General features: G+C 39.3%; 1 protein-coding gene across 1 annotated transcript; it reads left to right on the top strand.

Annotated features, from left to right (window-relative positions):
- Positions 1-217: 217 nt before the first annotated feature.
- On the top strand, positions 218-21375 carry chrnb5a (cholinergic receptor, nicotinic, beta 5a). The gene is made up of 7 exons (XM_084107151.1): positions 218-843; positions 6152-6297; positions 13625-13669; positions 13904-14013; positions 16963-17923; positions 20620-20762; positions 20993-21375. The coding sequence occupies exons 1-7, from the start codon at positions 792-794 to the stop codon at positions 21006-21008; spliced, it is 1473 nt and encodes a 490-aa protein (XP_083963277.1). The 5' UTR covers positions 218-791; the 3' UTR covers positions 21009-21375.
- Positions 21376-22443: the final 1068 nt, after the last annotated feature.

Here is a 22443-nt window from a genome sequence, read left to right on the forward strand (position 1 = left end):
GATAGATAGATAGATAGATAGATAGGGTAAAGTGAAAATCTTTAAATTAATATATTAACTGTTTAATAAATTACCTGTTATCAACCGTTTCCTGCACCTCGAACGGGAAACGGCGCGGTTCGTCACGTGGTTCTCCCGGAGCGATGCCCCATATGAGAATGTATCTGTTCTCACAGATCCTTGCACTGCATCCGAAGATCACTCAGCCAGGAATACACAATAGCCTGGTACAATAGTATAAAAATATTGACGGTACCGAAGTTTGAGAGTTAAAAAAGCAGAAAAGGATAAAGGCAGACGTGTCTGGGAGATTGAACAGTCTCATCATTGTGTTCCTGCTCTTCATCTCTTAAAAGTTGGAGCCGGTGTCTACTGTCGGTTATTTTCGTGTTTTCGGGAAACACGTTTACAAATGCAACAACGATGTTTCTTTCTTGTTAAGACATGCGTGCTGACTTGATGAATGGCTCAAGCGTGCTTCAAATGTAAGCGCGCGTAATCTGACTGAAGTCTGTGGACGGGCTCGCGCTTCTCTCGGCGAACTGGAATACATTGTATTAACGCGAGCAAAACATCTGTCGATGATTAGGAGACGGCTGCTGAAAACCGAGAGAGGAAGAGCAAAGCCTGGAGCACAGAGAATATAGCGTTAAACATACGATAGCACCTGTCCTGGAGAGGACGGAGGACTCTGGAGGGTGATAGTGGCTGTGGACTGGACATCACTGTGAACCTTCACCCGGGACAGAAGAGAAAGAGAGGAAGAGAGAGAGAGAGTAACGGGCTCCGTGATGGCATCAAAGTGGTTTTTATGTCCCTGTCTATTTTGGCTGTGCGTGACAAGTAAGAAGCTATGGCATAGGCTACTTGTTTTTTAATAACACTTATTTTTATATAGGGCTATGGTTTGTCTTTATATATTCAGAATATTAGTAACGACAGCACATGAACTAAGCATGCAATACTTTTTATTACAGACATTGGTAACAAGGTGGTTTTCTTCATCCTTTGTGCCCCCCTTCCCCCCCTTCCTCCCCTTCCTCTTCCCCCCCTTCCTCCCCTTCCTCTTCCCCCCCTTCCTCTTCTTCCTCTTCCTCTCTCTCTCTCTCTCTCTCTCTCTCTCTTCCTCTCTCTTCCTCTCTCTCTCCCTCTCTCCCTCTCTCTCTCTCCTAATGGATGCATGAGTTCATGCGAGACACGTGCATAGTGAGAGACTTGTTGATTAAGTTTATTTATTTGTTCATTAAGTAGGTCAAATACTATTCTTTTTGTTTCCATGTGTCTGAAACTTAAGGTGATAAGTAGTTTTTTTTACACTGCTTCAGAAGACCTTGGATATAGTGCTTGAGTTGTATACTTTTGATGCTTTAACAGGGCTTTTTGTCATTTTTGGAGCTTGAAGGCCCCTGGTCCCAAGAAGAAAACCATATAGGTTGGATTTTTTATATTTAACCTTTGAACCACATACGGAATGAGTTTGATTTTGTCAAATACACATACACACACACAGAGACAAATGTGTCATTATATACAAACATTTAAAGAACCTGCATGTGTAGATATTGTTTTGAAGTTAAGACATTTTTTGGGCTAAATGATTACTTTTTAGGTAGTCCATATGTCCATAGATCCTTTTCATATAAGTTGAAGTAAATTAAGTAAAAATAGAGGTAAAATGAAGAGATATGTTATCACAGCATTCCCTTTCCCAAACTCTAGTAGCTTAAAAAAACAAAACAAAAAAAGAATCCCATGGGTTATATAACACAAAGTAGAGTGTACATGTACAATAAATAATACATTAAGAAATAAATAGTTTTATCTTTTTACCTGGCTAAATTAAATCAAACATCACTAAACTTTTAAAAGAGTCCATAGATTTAGACTTTTCCACTGCAGTTCTGTAGAGGCATGGATTTAGATTAATTTTATAACAAGCATTCTGTTTATTTTACATAAAAAATGATGGTTCAAGTCTTTGTGACAGTTTGTGCCCACAGTAAGATTTATGTACAACATCTGTATTTTCAAATGATCAACCGTATATGTTACTGTTATATGTAGCAGTTCCGAAGATACAGGATTAAGATCGATGTGCATACATAATTTAATAAAGATAGCATGTAATTTGGATTTATTTGCTATCTTCATTCAATTACATCTGCACATTGAAAAAACAAAACAAAACATAAAACATAAGATAAAATGAATATGTAATATGAACCAAAAAGCAAAGGTACAGAACAGTAACCATAATATCATACTATATATTTGTGTGTGTGTGTTTGTGTAGTAGTTATGGTTATGCCTGTGTAATATTATTACTATACTGTAGGAGAAGACCCATAATGTGAGGGATGAGAGCACTTAACCCCCACTAACATCCATTAACAAGAGCAAGCATGACAAAAGCACACAACCTCTTCACAGGCAGTTCACATAATTTACAGCTCAACGAATAGCCACAAACACACACATATAGTGTAAATTACATCTATATGATTCATTTCATCTTTAATTATCATCTCTTTCACAAGTTGTTGCTTATGTTGATGTATCTCTTTTACGCAGCCTTTCTGTATGCTGTATTTTATGTTTGTTTAAAATGTACTGTATATGTTGTTTCTATGTTACGAATGCTGAGAGATGAGACAGAGAGAGAATCCACTTGCATGCACGTTTTTAATTACAAAACTTCACATGAATAGACAGGAACATCTGACCCAAAACACGAACACGATCCACCATGAAACAAGCAAAGCACAATAGAAACACAAGGGCTATATATATACACAGGTGCAAACAGGCTTAACAGGGTAATGAGGAAACGAGAAACACCTGGGGATCCTAATCAACATGAAAAACTACAATGAACTACAAACATGGCACTAGGACAGGAAATTCAACAAAAGTCCAGACAAGACGTGGGGAAATATATGACATTCTACATTATTTTGGAGATTCAATGTGAAAGTATTACAATATAAAAATGATATTAAAAACTTTAATGTTATGTGCAACTAAACACAATTAATTACAGAAAAATGTGCTATTAATTAGTTATCTTTTTAAATCGATTGACAGCACTAGTATACATGTTTTTACATTGTACTGTATTTAAAAAAATACCTGCATGTAATTGCAGCTGTAATTAATTTCTGTAATTACATCTATAATTACACTGTTGAGCTTATCCCTTAACACATCCTTAAACCTATACCATACCATGAAACATATCCCTAACCTTACCCATGTCTCACCTCGATAGTAGCAAAAGTGTTTTGCAAAACAACTTAAACACAATAAGTACACTACATTACTTAGCAATTAATAATACAAAAATATATCAGCACCCAACAAGCACTACCACTATTAGAAGTTGGTGACACGATATTAACAGCATTTAGTTTCAGTCTTTGAATTTGATTTGCTGAGTGGCGTTCCAAGAGTTCTGATGTACAGTCCAACAACTCTGGGAGTTTTCATTGTTTGTATCAGTCTGCTTGCCTTTGTCTGTGAAGATGGTGGAGATTGTTTTACTACAGTTTTTAAGCGTTACGCTATTGTTACGCCTTTTGGTGAAATGGGCTGAATTTTATACACTGTAAAAAAAATCTGTAGAAATTACAGTATTACTGGCAGCTGCTTGCCAGTAACTTACTGTAGATTTAAATTGATGTTATTTACTGGCAACAGTTTGCTCAAAGTTAAATGAACATTAAACATTAACAAGTCTTTATCTTTACAGAATAAAACTAAAATAACAGCCTCGTGCAAAGCATTCTGGGAACCAAAATCTGAAGGAAAAAAAACAGAAAAAGGTTGATGAAGATTTCTGGTTCCCAGAATGCTTTGCATTAGATTGTTATTTTATAGTTTTATTCTGTAAAGATAAAGACTTGTTAATGTTTAATGTTCATTTAACTTTGAACAAACTGTTGCCAGTAAATAACATACATTTAAATCTACAGTAAGTTACTGGCAAACAGCTGCAAAACTACAGCAATTTTTTTACAGTGTAGGAACATGATTCATTCAAAAACTCTGATTAATTCAGGAACAAAATATCACATGTATTTAAACTACCATTCAAAATGTTGGGTGCGGTAAGATTTTTAATGTTTTCTCTTATGATCACCAATGCTACATTTATTTGATGAATACAGAAAAAAAAAAGAAAAAAAAATTTAAAAGAACTTTTCTATGAGCAATAAGACTTTAGTTATCTTGACGTCAGATGAGCTTCATTAAATTTGCAGTGGCATCACAAAGGACCGTCTAGCCTCCAGGCTCGTTGGTCTGATTCTCACTTTGGGTGCGAGAGGTCTCGGCCTCAAAACATGGAAAAGCCCTGCGGTTTTAGAAAGAGTGGCAGGAGCAGCAAATTGGATCCTTCCTTTGCAGCACTGAGTGTGAAATCCTAGTTCATCTGTACTTCAACTTAGCCAAGATTTAATCAGATGACAAGAGTTTATTATTCGTTGAAAATGGTTGTGCAGCTTAATATTTTTGTGGAAACCATGATACATTTTTGGATTTTCGGATTAATAGAAAGTTCAGATTTATTTAAAATAGAAAACTTTTGTGTAATTATAAATGTCTTTACTGACACTTTTATTAAATTTAATATAATCCCTGCTGAATAAAAATATTATGAATAAAAAGTATTAATTTCATTAGAAAAAATCTTACTGACCAAATGGTATAGTACATGGAACAGTTTGTATCTACCTTGGCTTTGTTCGGAACAGACAATATTGTGTCTAAAATGTAATGTAAAATGTAAGATATTGAAGTCTTGTTTATTTATAAACATGCTCATATTTTTATAAGTGGTTTTGGGTACTGATTACTGCATTTGAATCCACTGCAGCTCATATAGACATTGAAAGACTGACAAATAGAATAAATAAAATGTATATTAGGCTTTGAATCAGATGCTTCTGCAGATGTTTTTTTGACGCATTGCCCAACGCCTGGTCACAGATGGGTCTAAGATTAGAGGTAATAGGTCAGACACACATATACTCATTCATTGATTGTCCTTCCAGAGTCATCAATGGCTTTTGCATGAGAATATCGTTCTTGAAGACTGAGTTACACAAAAAACAAACACAAAACTGATAAGTGAATCTGGACTTTATGTTGCTTAAGGAGACAAGCCATCCAAAATGACTAAGGTTCAGCATAGCCTCAAAAGCTCAAAGGTCTGTGTGTGTGTGTGTGTGGGTGTGTGTGTGTGTGTGTGTGTGTGTGTGTGTGTGTGTGTGTGTGTGTGTGTGTGTGTGTGTGTGTCTCTTCTGGTGTGGAATGGATCATACCAATCGAGTCTGACACAATCTTGGATTCATGACGGGAACTAGGTGTGTGTGTGTTTGTGTGTCAGTGTTCTGTTTTGGGAGGAGGAGTAGAGTCAGTGGAGTCCTTTATCCCACATGCAGTGGGGAGGAAATGGCATGTGTTTGTGTGTGTGTGTGTGTGTATTTTTTTTTTTTTTGCTACAGTCTTGGCAAGTCATTGTTTTGCCATGTCATTGGCACACTCCCTTCACAGCATTGGTGGGCTTATGAGTTATGATGGGATAAGATGCATAGTAAAATTATTCTGACATGTTTGTTTTTTGCTCTGCAGTGAAAGCAGATTACATGCAGCTTAGCAGACATTTTTGACCTTTTCATGATATTCTCAAAAACTCAAGAACTATATTTAAAAAAAAAATGTAGAGATGTATCACTGCTTTGTGACTTTAATGTCTTTTGATGAATATCTGACATTTAACGATACAGTTTTAAAAGGTTTTGGCAAACAGACATTAGATTCAAAGCTAGAACAGCAATTTTTTTGTTTGTGATCCATTTATAATTATTTTTCCAATATTTTTTTGGCAAAGCATTCATAATTTAGTTTATTTAAAGTCATTTATAAATAGTCAATTTAACACAATAACGTGCTGCTCAGACTGTTCCAAGGATTTCAGAATGATCTGTTTTTGCTGTTTGTTTTCAGTAAATGGTCTTACAATCTTTGATCAAGGAAAGTTTGATTAGTCATGACATGACCCATTTGCCATTTATTGATCTTCAAACATTTCTTTTTTTCCCCCCATGTGGATCTGTCTGTGTGTGTTTGTGTGTGTGTGTGTGTCTGTTAGTGTCTCTTGCTGCTGATGCTGAGGAAAGGCTGGTAGATTTTCTGCTTGGTCCTGAGCGCTACAATAAGCTTATCCGGCCTGCGGTCAATAAGAGTCAGCAGGTCACTATTGGCATCAAAGTCTCTCTCGCACAGCTCATTAGTGTGGTAAGTGTTTCACACACACACACACACACACACACACACACACACACACGCACACATGCACACACGCACACACACACACACGCACACACACAAATAATAGAGCAAAAAACTACTGACTCCAAACTTTTAAACGGTAGTGTATATCTAGTTAATATTTTAGGCATTTAGCATACAGTAGTATCCAGAGCAACTTAAAAAAAGTGTAGATAAATATGAATTTAAATATTAAAAATGTATTACAAATTTAAATAAATATTATAAAATGTTCTTGCTTTAAAAAGTTTAAAGCATTTAATGTTCATGTCACAAGCACACAATTGCATTACATCCATGGTGCAACAGAAGAATGCCCTTGACACATTAGAGACTTCAGGTACATTCAGAGTGACAGGTAAATTCACTTTGACACTGTGCTCTAACCAGGCATAATGCCACAAAGTGACAAGCAACACAACAATTTGTTTCTATATTTGTCCAGTTACATTCTGTATCTCCGCCCACTGCAAAATTTGTTCTGCTCATTTGTTTAACTCTGTGCTTCAGACAGCTGTATATTAAACAGCAAATATATTCTGACTGACTTCCACTCTTTATGCGGACGCTGGAACCCTGCCACGTTCATGTCTGATTATGACAGTGTTAGTGCTCACACGGGTGATACAGGTTTGAGTCTGGATTGTGTCATATCCTCATCATATCCAAACAAATTTATGTCATGAAACTCTAGATGGCACAGGCCAATAGCTCAACCTGCTTGCAATCAAATCATTATCTATAGTGCACAGCTTAATCCGTTCCGTTCAAGTTAATACACACACAAAAAAAATTGTTTGCCGTGGTAATCTTTAATCAAAATCGGAAAAGTTACTTCTGGTCTGGAATGGCGTTCCTTTTCTGATAACGTTAGTTTGACGGCTTGGGTTGAAAACGCTTAACCACTCCCGTCAAACCGTTAGTCTGCTATGAGCAGAGATGGAGAGGAGGAGCGCTAAAGTAAAACCCTGCCCTCTGTTCAATATTCCGTTTCACTTGGAAATACGTCACAACACTGGAGAAAAGTCGTTTGGAACTTCCGGTTCACGGGGACTTTAAAATACAGCACTTGGTTAGCATTTGCCTTAGCAGTGCAGCATGCTTTCAGAAACCCTCCACCTTGCCCAGCTCCACCTGTATAGATCTGCTACGGGTAATTCATGTACAGCAGCAGCAGCAGCAGCATGTCTTACTTGCTCACAGCAGCGTGTCGTTATGAATTGGCAGTAGCAAGTCCCGTACTTGCTCTGCAGCAGCAGCGGCAATAAAAGCAGCACCGCAGCAAATCTATTCTGCCAAGACCAAACATTTCAACATTGCCATTCCCATTACCATGCCAAACACTCCGAGAGTTGTCATGCCAGAAATAATTTTCTGTTCCTTTTTCACTGTTGAATACAAACTAGGACTGTCAAGTGATTAAAATTTGTAATTATATTACATGATGTGCGTGCCGATTAATTAATCTAGTTAAATGCAAATTAATCACATCAAATTTGCATTCAGCTTAGAAATTGCTCCCAAAAGATAATTTAAAGTTATTGTGTTAAATGAGAAAAGCATCAAATAGACATTACAAAAAGTAGCTTTAGAAATAAATATTTTATCTGCTTGAACATAAAAGTTTAGGGTCAGTAAAATAAATTAATTTGAGATGTCTCAGTATTTTTGTTATTGTTCATACAATTGAAGTCAATTGTAACCAATGGAAACCAAAACAGTTTGGTTACCAACATTCTTGAAAATATCTTCTTTTATGTTCCTGAAAAGAAAGAAAGTCATAGAGGTTTGAAACACCTGAGGGTGAGTAAATGATGACAGAATTTTCATTTTTGGGTGAACTATTGTTACAGAATCAGACTCACAAAACAGAGATTAAACAAATAGGAAGTTTATTTGGACAACAACTAAGCGGGTGAACTGGAAGCAGGTGAGTAAGAAGTGCAATGATGAATCGGAGAGTGGGATGCTGGCAGTGAATGTAATGCATAGTCTGGCAGATCTGTAACAGTAGTTCCAAGAGTTCTGGTGGCCCTGGCAGAAGGTTCGTAGGAAATTACCAATTTCCTGAATCTTTCTCTCGGTCTGCCCGTTCGACTGCGGATGGTACCCGGACGATAGGCTTACTGTTACATCTAGGAGAGAGAAGAACACTTTCCATACCCTGGATATAAACAGCGGTCCACGGTCTGAAACAATGTCTTCTGGGAGTCGATAGTATCTGAAGACGTGATTGAAGAGGAGTTCTGCTGTTTCAATTGCTGTGGGTAGTCCTTTGAGGAGGAGAAGACTACAAGATTTGGAGAATCGGTCAATTATCACCAGGATGCATGTGTTACCGTCAGAAGGTGGGAGGTCAGCCATGAAGTTGGGAATGGGTTGGGAATGGGCAGTAGTAGAAGCTTGCCAGATGGTAGGTGGTGAGGACTCTTGGCCATGGCACAGTCTGCGGATCCTTGGACGAACCTTCTCACATCCCTAGCCATGTTAGGCCACCAAAAGCGAGAGGAGGTTATTGGCCCCGAGAGGATGTTATTGGCCCCTGGGTGGCCAATGCCCAAGGATGTATGTGCAGAGTGAATCAGGGGTGTGCGTTGTGCTCTGTTGACATACTGATGTCCGAGGGGACGGCCCGGCGGAGCGACGTTGGAGGCATTGGAGGAGGTGATGGAGTCTGAAGACCACTGGATGGGACTCACGATCAGCTCGGGTTCTTCGCTGACCTCTTCTGGAGCATACAGATGGGAAAGAGCATCAGCCTTCACATTCTTTGAACCTGGAAGATAGGAAATGGAGAAATTAAATCGGGTAAAGAACAAGATTGAGGATTGAGTCTCTTGGCTTCTTTTAAGTACTTGAGGTTCTTATGATCAGTGATGATTGTGAAGGTGTGTTGAGCACTCTCCAACTAATACCTCCATTCCTCCAGGACTAGTTTGATGGCGAGGATTTCTTGGTTGCTTACATCGTAGTTCCTCTCCGCCGGGGTTTTTTGGAGTAGAAGGCGCATTGATAGAGTTTGGCTGGTGTCCCCTGCTGCTGAGAAAGCACTTCCACGACAAAAGTTTGCTCTGGGTCTGGATGGATGAGGAGCGGTGCGCTGGGGAATGTCTTTTTCAGTCGTTGGAAGTCTTCGTTGGCAGCTGGTGACCAGGATAGAGACTTGGGCTTGTTCTGCAGGAGACTGGTGAGTAGGCTGGTGATGGAACTGTAGCCTAAGATGAATCGTCTGTAAAAGTTTGCAAAGCCAAGGAAGCGTTGGAGTTATTTAATGGTTAATGGTGTGGGCCAGCTCTGGATGTCTTCCACCTTCCCCTCGACCATCTGGATTCCTTTGTCACTGATGTTATAGCCAAGGAACTGCACTGAGGGTTGGTGGAAGGAACACTTTTCGGTTTTGAGGAAGAGATGTAATTCCCTCAGGCGTTTCAGGGCCTCCGCAACGGTATGGCGATGGTCAGCCATGCTCCGGGAGTAAATGAGGATGTCATCTATGTACAGTCGTGCCCAGAATTAATCATACCCCTGGTAAATATGATCAACAATGGCTGTAAAAAATAAATCTGCATCGTTTATCCTTTTGATCTTTCATTTAAAAAATTGGCAAAAATTGAACCTTTCACTGAAGTAAAAGAATTGAAATGGGGGGGAAATCACATTATAAAATAAATGTTTTTCTCCAAAACACGTTGGCCACAATTATTCATACCCCTAGAATTTTTTATGAATAAAATATCTCTGAAGTATATTCCCATTAATATTTACCTTTTTTAGCACACCAGGGTGACTAGGAACATGAAATTGTCCAGCTATGACTTATTGTTTCACAGGAGTTTAAATATGAGGAAGCACAAAGGCCAAATTCCCTTAATCATCCATCACAATGAATAAAACCAAAGAATATAGTTCTGATGTGCATCAAAAGATTGTTGAGCATCACAAAATAGAAAGTGGCTGTAAGAAAATAGCTAAAGAATTGAAAATCCCCATTTTGACCATCAGGGCAATAATTAAGAAGTTCCAATCAACTAAAGATGTTACGATTCTGCCAGGAAGAGGACGTGTGTCTATATTATCTTAATGCACGGTGAGGATGAAAGTTTGAGGTTTGGTGCACACAAGGATAAAAAGTACCCCATGTGTACAATTTAATATACCATTAGATCTTATATGTTGTGGGCCTATTTTTCTGCTGGAGGTCCTGGACTTCTTATTCAGATACATGGCATTGTGGATTCTATCAAATATCAACAGATAAAAAATCAAAACCTGACGGCTTCTGCTAGAAATCTTATAACGGGCCCGTGGTTGGATCTTCCATCAGGACAACGGTCCAAAACAAACATCAAAATCAAAACAAAAATGTGTTAGGGAGCACAAAATGAAGCTTCTGCCATGACCGTCCCAGTTCCCTGACCTGAATCCTATAGAAAATGAGTGGGGTGAACTGAAGAGTAGCAGCACCAACATGGATCTGGAAATCTGAAGGATCTGGAGAGATTCTGTATGGAGGAATGGTCTCTGATCTCTTGTCAGGTGTTCTCCAAACTCATCAGGCATTATAGGAGAATACTCAGAGCTGTTATCTTGGCAAAAGGAGATTGCAAAAAGGTATTTAATAAAAGGGTATGAATAATTGTGGCCAACGTGTTTTGGAGAAAAACATTTATTTTATAATGTGATTTCCCCCCCACTTTCAATTCTTTTACTTCAATGAAAGGTTAGGATTTTGCCATTTTTTTTAATGAAAGATCAAAAGGATAAACGATGCAGATTTATTTTTTACAGCCATTTTTGATCATATTTACCAGGGGTATGATTAATTCTGGGCTCGACTGTAGATGAGGACGTATCGGTGAAGAAACTCCCAGAGCACCACATGCATGAAGTCCTGGAAAACGGAGGGGGCGTTTACTAGATCACATGGCATAACCAAATACTCATAGTGTCCAGTAGGGTTCACGAAGGCGGTCTTCCACTCGTCCCCATCACGTATCTGGATGAGGTTGTACGTGCTGCGGAGGTCCAACTTGGTAAACACCGTGGCTCCGCTGAGGTGTTCGAGCGCTGCTGGGACGAGGGGAAGAGGATATAAAAATTTTATGATGATTTTGTTGAGGGCATGGTAATCAAAACAGGGCCACAAGCCTCCGTCCTTCTTGGCCACGAAGAAGAAACTCGAAGCAGCAAGGGACATTGAAGGGTGGATGTAGCCTTTTTGGAGGGCCTCTTCTACATAATCCTCCATGGCCTTCTGCTTAGGAACTGAGAGGGAATAGATATTTCCGTGGGGCACTGGCTCACCCATAATCAGGTCGATGGCGCAGTCCGATGCCTGGTGTGGAGGCTCTCTGTGGGCAAAAAACGTCGCTGAAGGGGGCATAACCGTTTGGGATGTCGACCGACTGCTTCTCGACAGGGCTTTCGATGGAGGTGGAATTCACCGGGAGTACCTCGGTGATGATGATATGCCCCCCAGCACCACAATATAGGCAGAGCCCCTGGGTCAGCCGCCTCTGCCGTTCAATAAACGGTAGCCGGTAGAGTCGACTTGCATTGGCTCGTGGCCTGATTCTGGAGTGCTGAGGTGCTCTGGCTGGCGGAGGAAGATAGATGGTGTTTGACCCTGGTGTTCTTCAAGACACGACTGCATACGGGTGGTGAAACGGATGGACAGTTGGATGAAACGTTCTAAACTGATTGCATTGTCTTATGCAGCAAGATGCAGCCGCACTTGGGGATCCAATCCCTGCCGATAGGTGGTGAGGAGCGAGCGCTCATTCCAGCCACTGGCGGCCACGAGGGTTCTGAACTTGAGAACATAATCATTAATTGACAGATTCCCATGACTAAGATGATAAAGTTGCTCACCTATTGATGAATCTCCCACTTCACAAAAGTGAGTGACGAAATCATTAAGAGACTGGGTTACTGCGTTGGATTGCGTCCAGAGTATCAGCCCATTGGAGTGCTCGCCCCCTCAGAAGGGAAATGATGAACGCGATCTTAGCCCAGTCGTTAGCCCAGTCCAGGGTCAACGAACATTGCAGGAGAAATCTGTTGCAATCTTCCGCCAGAGTAGGGCACTGATGATGACAGAAGTGGTGACTGATGCGGTGGTGACGGCTGGTGTGATGGGATCAGGATGGTCTTGGAGCGGTTCCGGTGAGCTCATGATGTTGTCTTCTGTTACAGAATCAGACTCACAAGACAGAGATTAAGCAAACATGAAGTTTATTTGGACAACAACTAAGCGGGTGGAAGCAGGTGAGTAAGAAGTGCAATGATGAATCGGAGAGTGGGATGCTGGCAGTGAATGGAATGTATCTTCTTACAGGAATGTTGATGGGTCAATGAAGGCGTGGAATGATGGAATGCAGGATCGCTGGAGACTTTAGGGACACAGAGGAAGGACGAAACACTAGGAGAATCACACGGAGGAGAATGGAGACAAGACGCTGGAGAATGGCGCTGGAGTAGAGGTTGGAGATAGATCGCTGGAGAGGTAAGGTAAGGTTAGGTAAGGTAAGTAGTCCCTTTTCATACAAACGAGACAGTGAACTGTGGTGAAGTGTGTGCTTTAGTAGTGGTAGTAATTAGGGTGATGATGAGGTCCCTTTATTTTTTATCAATAGGGATAATATTAAATAATTAATTGATTAATATGAATTTTTATTTATTTATGAAATGATACCCTTAATAAGAAACTAAAACTGCCAGTAGGTGTTGGTAAATGCCTAAATGAATAAGTCATTGAGTCATTCATTCATTTGATTCGTTCATAAATGGCTGTCTTTATGAATGGGCCATTGAATCATTGGTTCACCTGATTCGTTGAAAACACAGATTCATTCAGTAATGAAACACCACTGTGTGTTGCTCAAAGACGCACAACAGTTCTGCTGTAATTTATAGGTATTTTCATTTGCAAAATTTAGCAAAAACAGACTATATTGTGTCTAAAATATAACACAATATTAACTTCTAATTTATTAAATGTTGTATTAAATCAGTATCACATTTGCACATGCTATTCGGGGCAAAGACAGTGTGTGATACTTGTTAATCATGTCATGTGATACTGCTTAACTATATAATTTTATATAAATATGAGACAAAAACGTATACAGGGGTTGCCCCAATATCTTGAATTTTAAGGCCATTTTAACTGCATTAAATAGTGTAGGCTACATCAAGCAGTGAGCTGTTGCCCTGCATCATGTTTGTCATCAGTCAACTGTATGAAGGTGAACGCTCTAATACAAACACATTCAATGTTCTGTTCTTTTTACAGAATGAGAGGGAACAAATCATGACAACGAATGTGTGGCTGACGCAGGTAAGCTCACTCTCTATGCCTGTGCACTCATCGGGACAGTGTTATAAAACACAGTCAAATGAGCTGTCCCATACATGAGTGCAAACACAGCACGTAGCAGATTTGAGTTGAAATTAAATTGTAGTTCACTTTTAGGTCATTTCTGTTGCATGATGGAAAATCCTGTTTAACCGAGTGAATGCATTTAGCATTTTTTTCAACAGCATTTTCAACCACATTCTACTTTTTTTGTAGGAGTGGAATGACTACAGACTGGTGTGGGATCCAAATGAATACGATGGCATCAAAAAACTACGAATACCATCGCAGCACATCTGGCTCCCTGATATAGTACTCTATAACAAGTATGCCATAACTGTGACCAGTAGCATACTGTGTACTGTATATATGGATTTCCATTCAAACGTTTGGGGCCGATAAGATTATTTAATGTTTTTGAAAGTCTCTTATGCTCACCAAGGCTGCATTATAAATACAGTAAAATAATAATATTAGTTAAAAATAGTTCAAAAAAGTAAAATTGTGAAATATTATTACATTTGAAATGGACTGTATTTAATATATTTTAAAATGTAATTTATCCCTGTGATGACAAAGCTGAATTTTCAGTAGCCGTTACTCCATTCTTCAGTGTCACATGGTCCTTCAGAAATCATTCTAATATGCTGAGTTGCTGCTCTTAGTATAATCAATGTTGAAAACAGTTGTGCTGCTTAATATATTTGTGGAAACCATAATGAATTTTTGTTTTCAGGTTTCTTTGATGAAAAGAAAGTTCAAAAGAACAGCATTTATTTGAAATATATATATATATATATATATATATATATATATATAGTAACAATGTAAAAGTCTTTACTGTCACTTTTGATCAATTTAATGTAATGCATCCTTGCTCAATAAAGAGAAAAAAAATCTTACTGACCCCAAACTTTTTGAACAATAGTATGAGCACAACATTAAGGATTCTTTCTGTTGGATAACTAGTTCAGAAGATGTTTGTTGCGGTTGATTTTATTTATATTTATATATAAATATTGATATTATTATAAATTATATATAATTATATATAAAATATAAATTTAAATAATTATTTATATATTATTTTCTTTACAATGAAAAATATGCATGCTGAAAATTATAAAATAACTACACAATTAAAGCACTTTTGCTGGAAAACGTTCTCATACGATGTGGACCATTCTCATTGCTAAGCACTGATATACTGTATATACTTACATTCAGTATAGTTATATATTGTAATAGTCATTTCTCTAATGCATATCACAACATCTGATGAATTGATGTTTGATTAGTAATAGCTTGGAGTAGTAGATTTGGAAAGAGTTATTAGTACCTCTGTGTGTTCACAGTTGTTCCCAGCCTTAAGGCGTGTAAACTTTTGGGATGTTTTGACGCTTTGATGCAGTCACTGTTTAGTGACAAACTCAATACAACAAGCAAGCTGTCACTGTTCCAAGAGACTGGCTAATTATGCTAAAGAGTTGCCAAAAGCAAAAGCAGTTGCCTTCCCTTGTTGCTGTTCTTTCAGGTCGTTCACATCTTCGCTCTTGACAAAGATCAAAAGAATGAATAATATTAATAATAATAATAATTCATTACATTTATATAGCGCTTTTCTCTGCACTCAAAGCACTTTACATAGAAGGGAGAATCTCCTCAACAACCACCAATGTGCAGCATCCACCTGGATGATGCGACGGCAGCCATAGTGCGCCAGAACGCCCAACACACACCAGCTTATTGGTGGAGAAGAGACAGAGTGATGAAGCCAATTAGTATATATATATGGGAATGATTAGGAGGCCATGATGGACAGAGGCCACTGGGCAAATTTGGCCAGGATGCCGGGGTTACACCCCTATTCTACTCATTTTAGTGGATAAAAATGGAGGATGCACTTGCACATGTTCATTGCTTAAATGGGAAAATTGGGTGGGATGAGACTAATTTGCTTAAGAGGCATTCCCTCATGTAAAGAGACACTGGTTCATGTAATCCTTTGCTAAAATAAGCATTGTGTTTCTATGCTAATTTTAATTAAAAAGCTGTACACTAATAATTTTCAAAGGACACAGAGAAAAAGAGAGATCCTGGATTAAAGATCTGTTAATTAATGCATATTAATCAGGAACTGTGTGTGACGAGGAGGCGTTCTCTACGTTCATATGCATGGGTTTTTCAAACTAGGGGCTGCAAGGAAGTGCATGGGAAATGTGATATTGTGATATTAATTTAATAATTTTTAACACACCAAAATTTATATTACTACAGTTTCATCACAAATGTTATTGGATTGACAGCTGTAATTAAAAAATAATACTCTAATAGTGGGCATGAAAACATGTGCTAACTTAATATGTCAACTTAAAGGTGCTCTAAGCGATGTTGGGTGACGTCACTTCTTGTTGACGTTCGAAGTATTGTCAAACAAAACGGAGGCTAGCTCGACCCTCCTTCCTCCTCATCCTGTCCCCTCCCCCTCCCTTCCGTGCTTCCTGAAACAGTCATAAACGCGCATTTCTTAAATGTGTTTGTCGGTCATATCAAAATTCAAGCGAATATAATTCTAAGGTTAGTCGTTGTCGTTGTATAGGACATCTCTCCTCTAGCTAACTTACCTCTTCATGCTTCTCTCTCCTCCACTCCCCACACCCCCCTTCATGTGCACACGCACTAACCCCCCAACCCCCACCCCCAAATCATTCTTGTCGGTTATTGGCTGGAACACTGTTTGTTATGTTTCGTGGTCCAGGCTGGGCCAGTTTGTTTTTGTTGCCGTTTGTGGAGCCTGGGCTATCTACAGAGACCGTTTTTTTTACAGTGTGTTCAGGGGACAGGCAGCTAGCGGATAGTGAGGAGATGTTTGCTGTATGTGACAAAAAATGTTTCAGCCTAAAAAACGTGTGACATCGCTTAGAGCACATTTAATACCATATAAATATTCTCTGAATAATATTTTAATAATTTGCTTTGGCTTTAGTACAACTTTTAAAAGATTAACTTAATTTAGAAATTAACCAATATTTAGATTAAATATTTTTCACACTGTATAAAAAGATCTTTATTTATAAAAATAAATTGCTGCCATTGTTTTTTTTTTAAGAAGGGGGTCCCTCGCAAGGGAATATTCATATTTGGCAATGGTTGGCATCAGCAAGTTTGAAAATCCCTCTGCCTGTGAATGCATTTTGCCACTGTAACATACTTAATGCTTTTTACACAGTATACACTTTATCTATATTTAGAATGTATATTTTGTTCTTTTGCAGTGCAGATGGCGTGTATGAAGTATCATTTTACTGCAATGCAGTTGTCTCCAACACCGGTGACATTTTCTGGCTCCCTCCTGCCATCTACAAGAGCGCCTGTGCGATTGAAGTCCGTAACTTCCCCTTTGATCAACAGAACTGCACGCTTAAATTTCGTTCCTGGACCTACGACCGCACAGAACTCGATCTTGTCTTGACGTCTGATTTTGCCAGTCGTGATGACTACACACCCAGCGGCGAATGGGATATTGTGTCGCTCCCTGGTAGAAAAAACGAAGACCCCAATGACCTCACATACCTGGATGTCACATACGACTTTGTGATCAGGCGCAAGCCTCTCTTCTACACGATTAACCTCATCATTCCATGCATCCTCATCACTTCTCTTGCAATTCTGGTTTTCTACCTTCCTTCAGACTGTGGGGAGAAGATGACACTTTGTATTTCAGTTCTTCTGGCTCTTACTGTGTTTCTGCTCCTGATTTCGAAGATCGTTCCACCAACATCACTGGCTGTTCCATTAATAGGGAAGTATCTGATGTTTACGATGGTGCTGGTCACATTTTCTATTGTGACGAGTGTGTGTGTGCTCAACGTGCACCACCGTTCTCCATCAACTCACCATATGCCCGCGTGGGTCAAGCGTGTGTTCCTTCATAAGCTTCCTGCTTTCCTTCTAATGCGACGACCGGGAAGGTCTAATGTACGGGAGAGGTTTAGAAGGAAACACCAGCAGAAATCGTTTTCCACTGATGGAAAGGGCATAAAGTTGGATGGAGACTCATTCTTCTTAAGTGATGACCCTGGACGTGTGTGTGGGGCATGGAGGGTCGGCGACCTTCCTGAGGGGTCAGGCTTCAGGCAGAGAGTTAAAGTCAGACACGACCCAGATGTGGATGAGGCCATCGAAGGTGTGAGGTTCGTTGCTGAACATATGAAGATTGAGGATGATGATGAAGGGGTGAGAAGGGTTTTGAGTTTATTGATTTATTGACTTATTGAGGGTGCTTTCACACTGGCAGTTTAGTTCGAATCAGGGGACTGTTCGCATGAAAAATTTGTTATGTGAATGCTGTCTTGCGGACCCAGGAGTGCACCTGAGTATCTAACCTAAGACTATCTGTATACATCCTTAGTTCAACAAAGCACATGTAGGGGATGACAGTGATGATGATTTACCTTGAGCGTGCACTGTAATCGTGCACAGTGAGTTTAATCAGAGTGGCAAATGAATGGTTCAATCAGCTGTCTCCTCAAAAGAAGCCGTCCTTACACCATTTCCTAACTACGCGACACGCGATAAACGGTATATTTTCCATGTTAATCAGAGTTTTTGTCCTAACCAGTTGCGACAGCGACACGCAACGATTCTATTTTCTATTTTCTGCGAGGTTGCGGCTGGATCAACAAACACAAATTGTGGCAATGATAATCTCAGGTAGGCTGCTGTTTATGTGCTTTATTTAAGGTTAAAAGCATGTAATGTGACTTTGAATATCATTTAGTGCTCCCAGCTTTGTAGCCGTAAAAGCAACAATGGATAATTCACCTCAGATCTTGAAATTAAACAAATGGAACGTTTAAACTGTGAACAAACAAGTGTATTCTTTGACAAAGATTGTTTTAGGTACTCAGTATGTATTTATAAGTAATGTTGAAATGGTATAATATTTGTTAATTTGATTATGTAGGCTACTTATCCATTTTCTTGCGAGTGCCGTCAAGATTACACTCTGGTGCTGTGCACTTACCACAAGAGCCCACCCACATGCTGTTCTGATTGGCTGATTTCTGATTGAGTTTTGATTGATTTTGACGCATCTCGTAGTCGCGTAGCATCTGGTGTGGACAACGCTATCTCACGACCAATTCATATGAATTCGTACGAGTGATTAAAAGGTGGCTAATTCGTATGATTTGTCTAAACCCACGTGATGGTTCGGTTTAGGGGTGGGGTCAGGGGGGAGGGAGTCATTCGTACGAATTCATACGAATTGGGCAACTCGTAAAATATGTACAATTAAGCAAAAATATGAGTACGAGTGAGGTCGTATGAATTCATACAAATTAGCCACCTCAAAAAATTCATACGAATTGCCGTGAGATCGGGTTGGTGTGGACTGGCAAATTGCCTGTCGCTGGAATCTTATCGCATCGCGTCTGGTTAGGACACGGTGTTATGCGACGCACACACAGCAGATTCACTGTTTTCTGCAGAATAGCACCAAATTAATGAAAAAAAACCTATATATTAACCGGCTTTCTGTCTTCTATCACACTCGTATTCAGACCACAGCAAACGTGCCCAGTGTGAAAGCCCCCTAAATTAATTGATTGCTTGTAGTTTGCAAATTTTAATTAGACAGAACAACCAGGTGTACTTTTCTCAGAGGTGTAAAGAGTACCTACAAAACATACTTGAGTAAGAGTTTATTATCTAAAGTTGAAAATAAAACTGAACATTTCAATATTGCAATTGACACAACAGCCTCTTAAAAGTCTACAAACACTCAAGTCTCAGTTAAGTTTGAGTGCTTAAAAAGGTCATAATTAAACCAATATCCTTTAAAAAGGTTTCTTGAATATATCGAATAAATAAAACATTAAGTAAAATGAAATTGTCAAAATGAAATTGTCAAAGCCTATTTGCACTAGATGTGCTGGTTTCGGCCTCATAACCAGCTGCAGCCATGTATCTCCATGCATCTCATGTATGAAACACCTGCAATTCACAACTAAGAGCTAATGAACTCACATTTGCGTAAAGTAGCCTTGTTGACAAGTTTGGCTGAGTAAGGGCAAAACGCACACGGTATAGTACCTTCAATGCCCTGTAGATGGTGATATCGCTTCTTTTGTAGCAGAAATAAACTGCTGCAGAAAAAGTTAGGTGCCTTCTTGCATAATGTAACGAGTAATTGCATTACTCATCACAAATGTACTGGAGTAAAGAGTACATAATAGGGCCTACTTATTCAAAAATGTAGTCAAGTAGAGAGTAAAAGTTCATATCTACAGTCTAAAAACTACAAATTAGCCAAAAAGATACTTAAGTACAGTAACTAATCTACATTTGCTCAAACAATGTTAATTATTACTTTTGTTAATGATGTCACACAGGTAATAGTAACTTCTGCTTATATTACTTCAATAACTTCCTCTAATTAATCAGTTTGAGATCAAATTAATGTCAGATTATTGCTGTACATTTTTATTTATTCTCTTGATTATTGCTGTTTATAATAATAATAATTAATGAATGAAATCTTTTATCACATTTTGTTTCTTTAGTATTGTTGTTTAATGTGCCAGTTGTTTGACAGCATTTATGGTTTTTAAAAAAAGTCTGTGTAAACACCTTGTACAATAATGTGTTTATAAATATTTATTAATGAAATTAATTAATGAAATATTTATCCCTTACAAATACCAAAAGAATCATTAATGGAACCATTAAAAAAGTTAATTCTTTACAATTCCCATCCCTAGACATACTACGTCTGAAGTGTGGAACAAAACAACAGGCATGAAAACATTGTGCTAAAACACGTTATTAAACCACTTAGGGTTAAGCTCATCCCTAATTCCCTAATCCCCCCATGACTATGCATATATGTAGTTGAAATTAATGTGTTTTTGCTTGTATGTGTCATGCAGATCATTGAGGACTGGAAGTATGTAGCCATGGTGATCGACCGGCTCTTCCTCTGGATTTTTATCCTGGTGTGTGTCGTCGGCACACTCGGACTCTTTGTTCAGCCTCTCTTTCAGAGCTACAACACCCCCGTGGCAGAGGAAGTGTGAGTCACATATTTCTTTCTCTACTCCTTCTTTTTAATTCATGATAGAGGAGTGTTTGGAGGCCAATGCCTTCCGGAGTTTTGTAAACTTCATATGCATTTAACAATAGGGTCACCTTCAATGTGGAAAAGTTTTCTGATGTTTACTGATGCATCTGCTTCTTTTTTTTTTTTTGTCTCCCTTCCTTTTCCCATGGTGTTCTTCTCTTTCCTTTGTCTTCCTTTTGCAGATATGGGGATTTCTAAAATATCTGCTGAATGATCCTGTGACTTTCGGACAGAACTGTTGACTGAGTTTTGACATATCACAAACACAAATCCACATTATTGTTCAGCAGAACATAACCATTGTGGGGCGAATTCACTAAACTGTTGCACCACTTAGCTAAGGTGTTTCAGTGCAAACATGAATCTTTATTCACAAAACACCTGCAATCCAGTTTAAGCTGGTACAAAATAGCATTTTGCATTCAAATTTGTTTTCTGTGCTAACCACCTTTCTATGCAAATTATTAGGCTTCTCATAGAATGTGTATTAAAAAATGAGCGCTGTGTGCCTGGTACAATTAACGTTGCGCGATTATCGACCTTAGAAAGCAAGTTGTAAACACAATTTTATGTAAAACGTACTCGGTTACTAACGTAACCTCGGTTCTCTCTAGAAGAGGGAACGAGTACTGCGTAAGTATCTTACGCTAGGGGAAAATCTCTTTTCCGTGAGATATTGAAGCCAAAAATTATCCTTAATTTTGTAATAATGTAAAACGCGTTGCGGCAGCATGCAGACATAGGCAAGACGGCTCGCGTGCCTATTGGCTGACCTGCGGCAACTGCAGCAGCCTATCGAGAGAGGCCTCTCGTGACGTCAGATCCAATGAGGGCTCTTCGCGCCCACTGCGTCATGTCCCGCTGAAACAGGCGTGGCTTAGGCCTATAAATACAGCTCGACAGGCTGATAGAATCTGGTTTTTCATCGCCGAAGCGAACCAGAGCGTGTTGCATGCACGGCTAAGATACGCAGTACTCGTTCCCTCTTCTAGAGAGAACCGAGGTTACGTTAGTAACCGAGTACGTTCTCTTACGAGAGGTCTCTCGTACTGCGTAAGTATCTTACGCTAGGGGAACCCAATGTAAAACGCCGTGCATGCTGAGATCCAACACCAAAGTCCCAAGGGCAGGTGCCCGGGGCTCATATAGTGCACGATCACCAGGGAACTCACAGAGAGTCCGGGAAAAAAGGGGCTAGAACAGAATTTTTTTCCCAGATTTAGTAGCGTCCTATAAGGCGCAAATTACATTAATAGTATTCCATACAGACTGGGCGAAAAACTCGGCCTGAACTGATGAATATTGTGGGTCTTTCCCATAGAGTTATTCAGTCGATCAGCGAGCAGCGCTCAGCAGTTTCAGTATTCTGAGCCGATAGCATCAGAACAGACAATACTGATTTATTAGACCGACAGCAGCTTAGCCTGTAAGGCGGGAACCTCTAGGTTATAAAACCTTATAAATGTAGATGGGGAGGCCCAGCCTGCCGCCATACATATATCTTGCAAGGCAATCCCACTGGACCAGGCCCACGACGAGGCCATGCCTCTTGTGGAGTGCGCTCTGACACCTAACGGGCACTGCAGGCCCTTAGAAGTGTAAGCCAGCGCTATAGCATCAACTATCCATCTGG

This window comes from Abramis brama (assembly GCF_963993115.1).
Source record: "Abramis brama genome assembly, chromosome: 2".
NCBI classification, from domain to species: Eukaryota; Metazoa; Chordata; class Actinopteri; order Cypriniformes; family Leuciscidae; genus Abramis; species Abramis brama.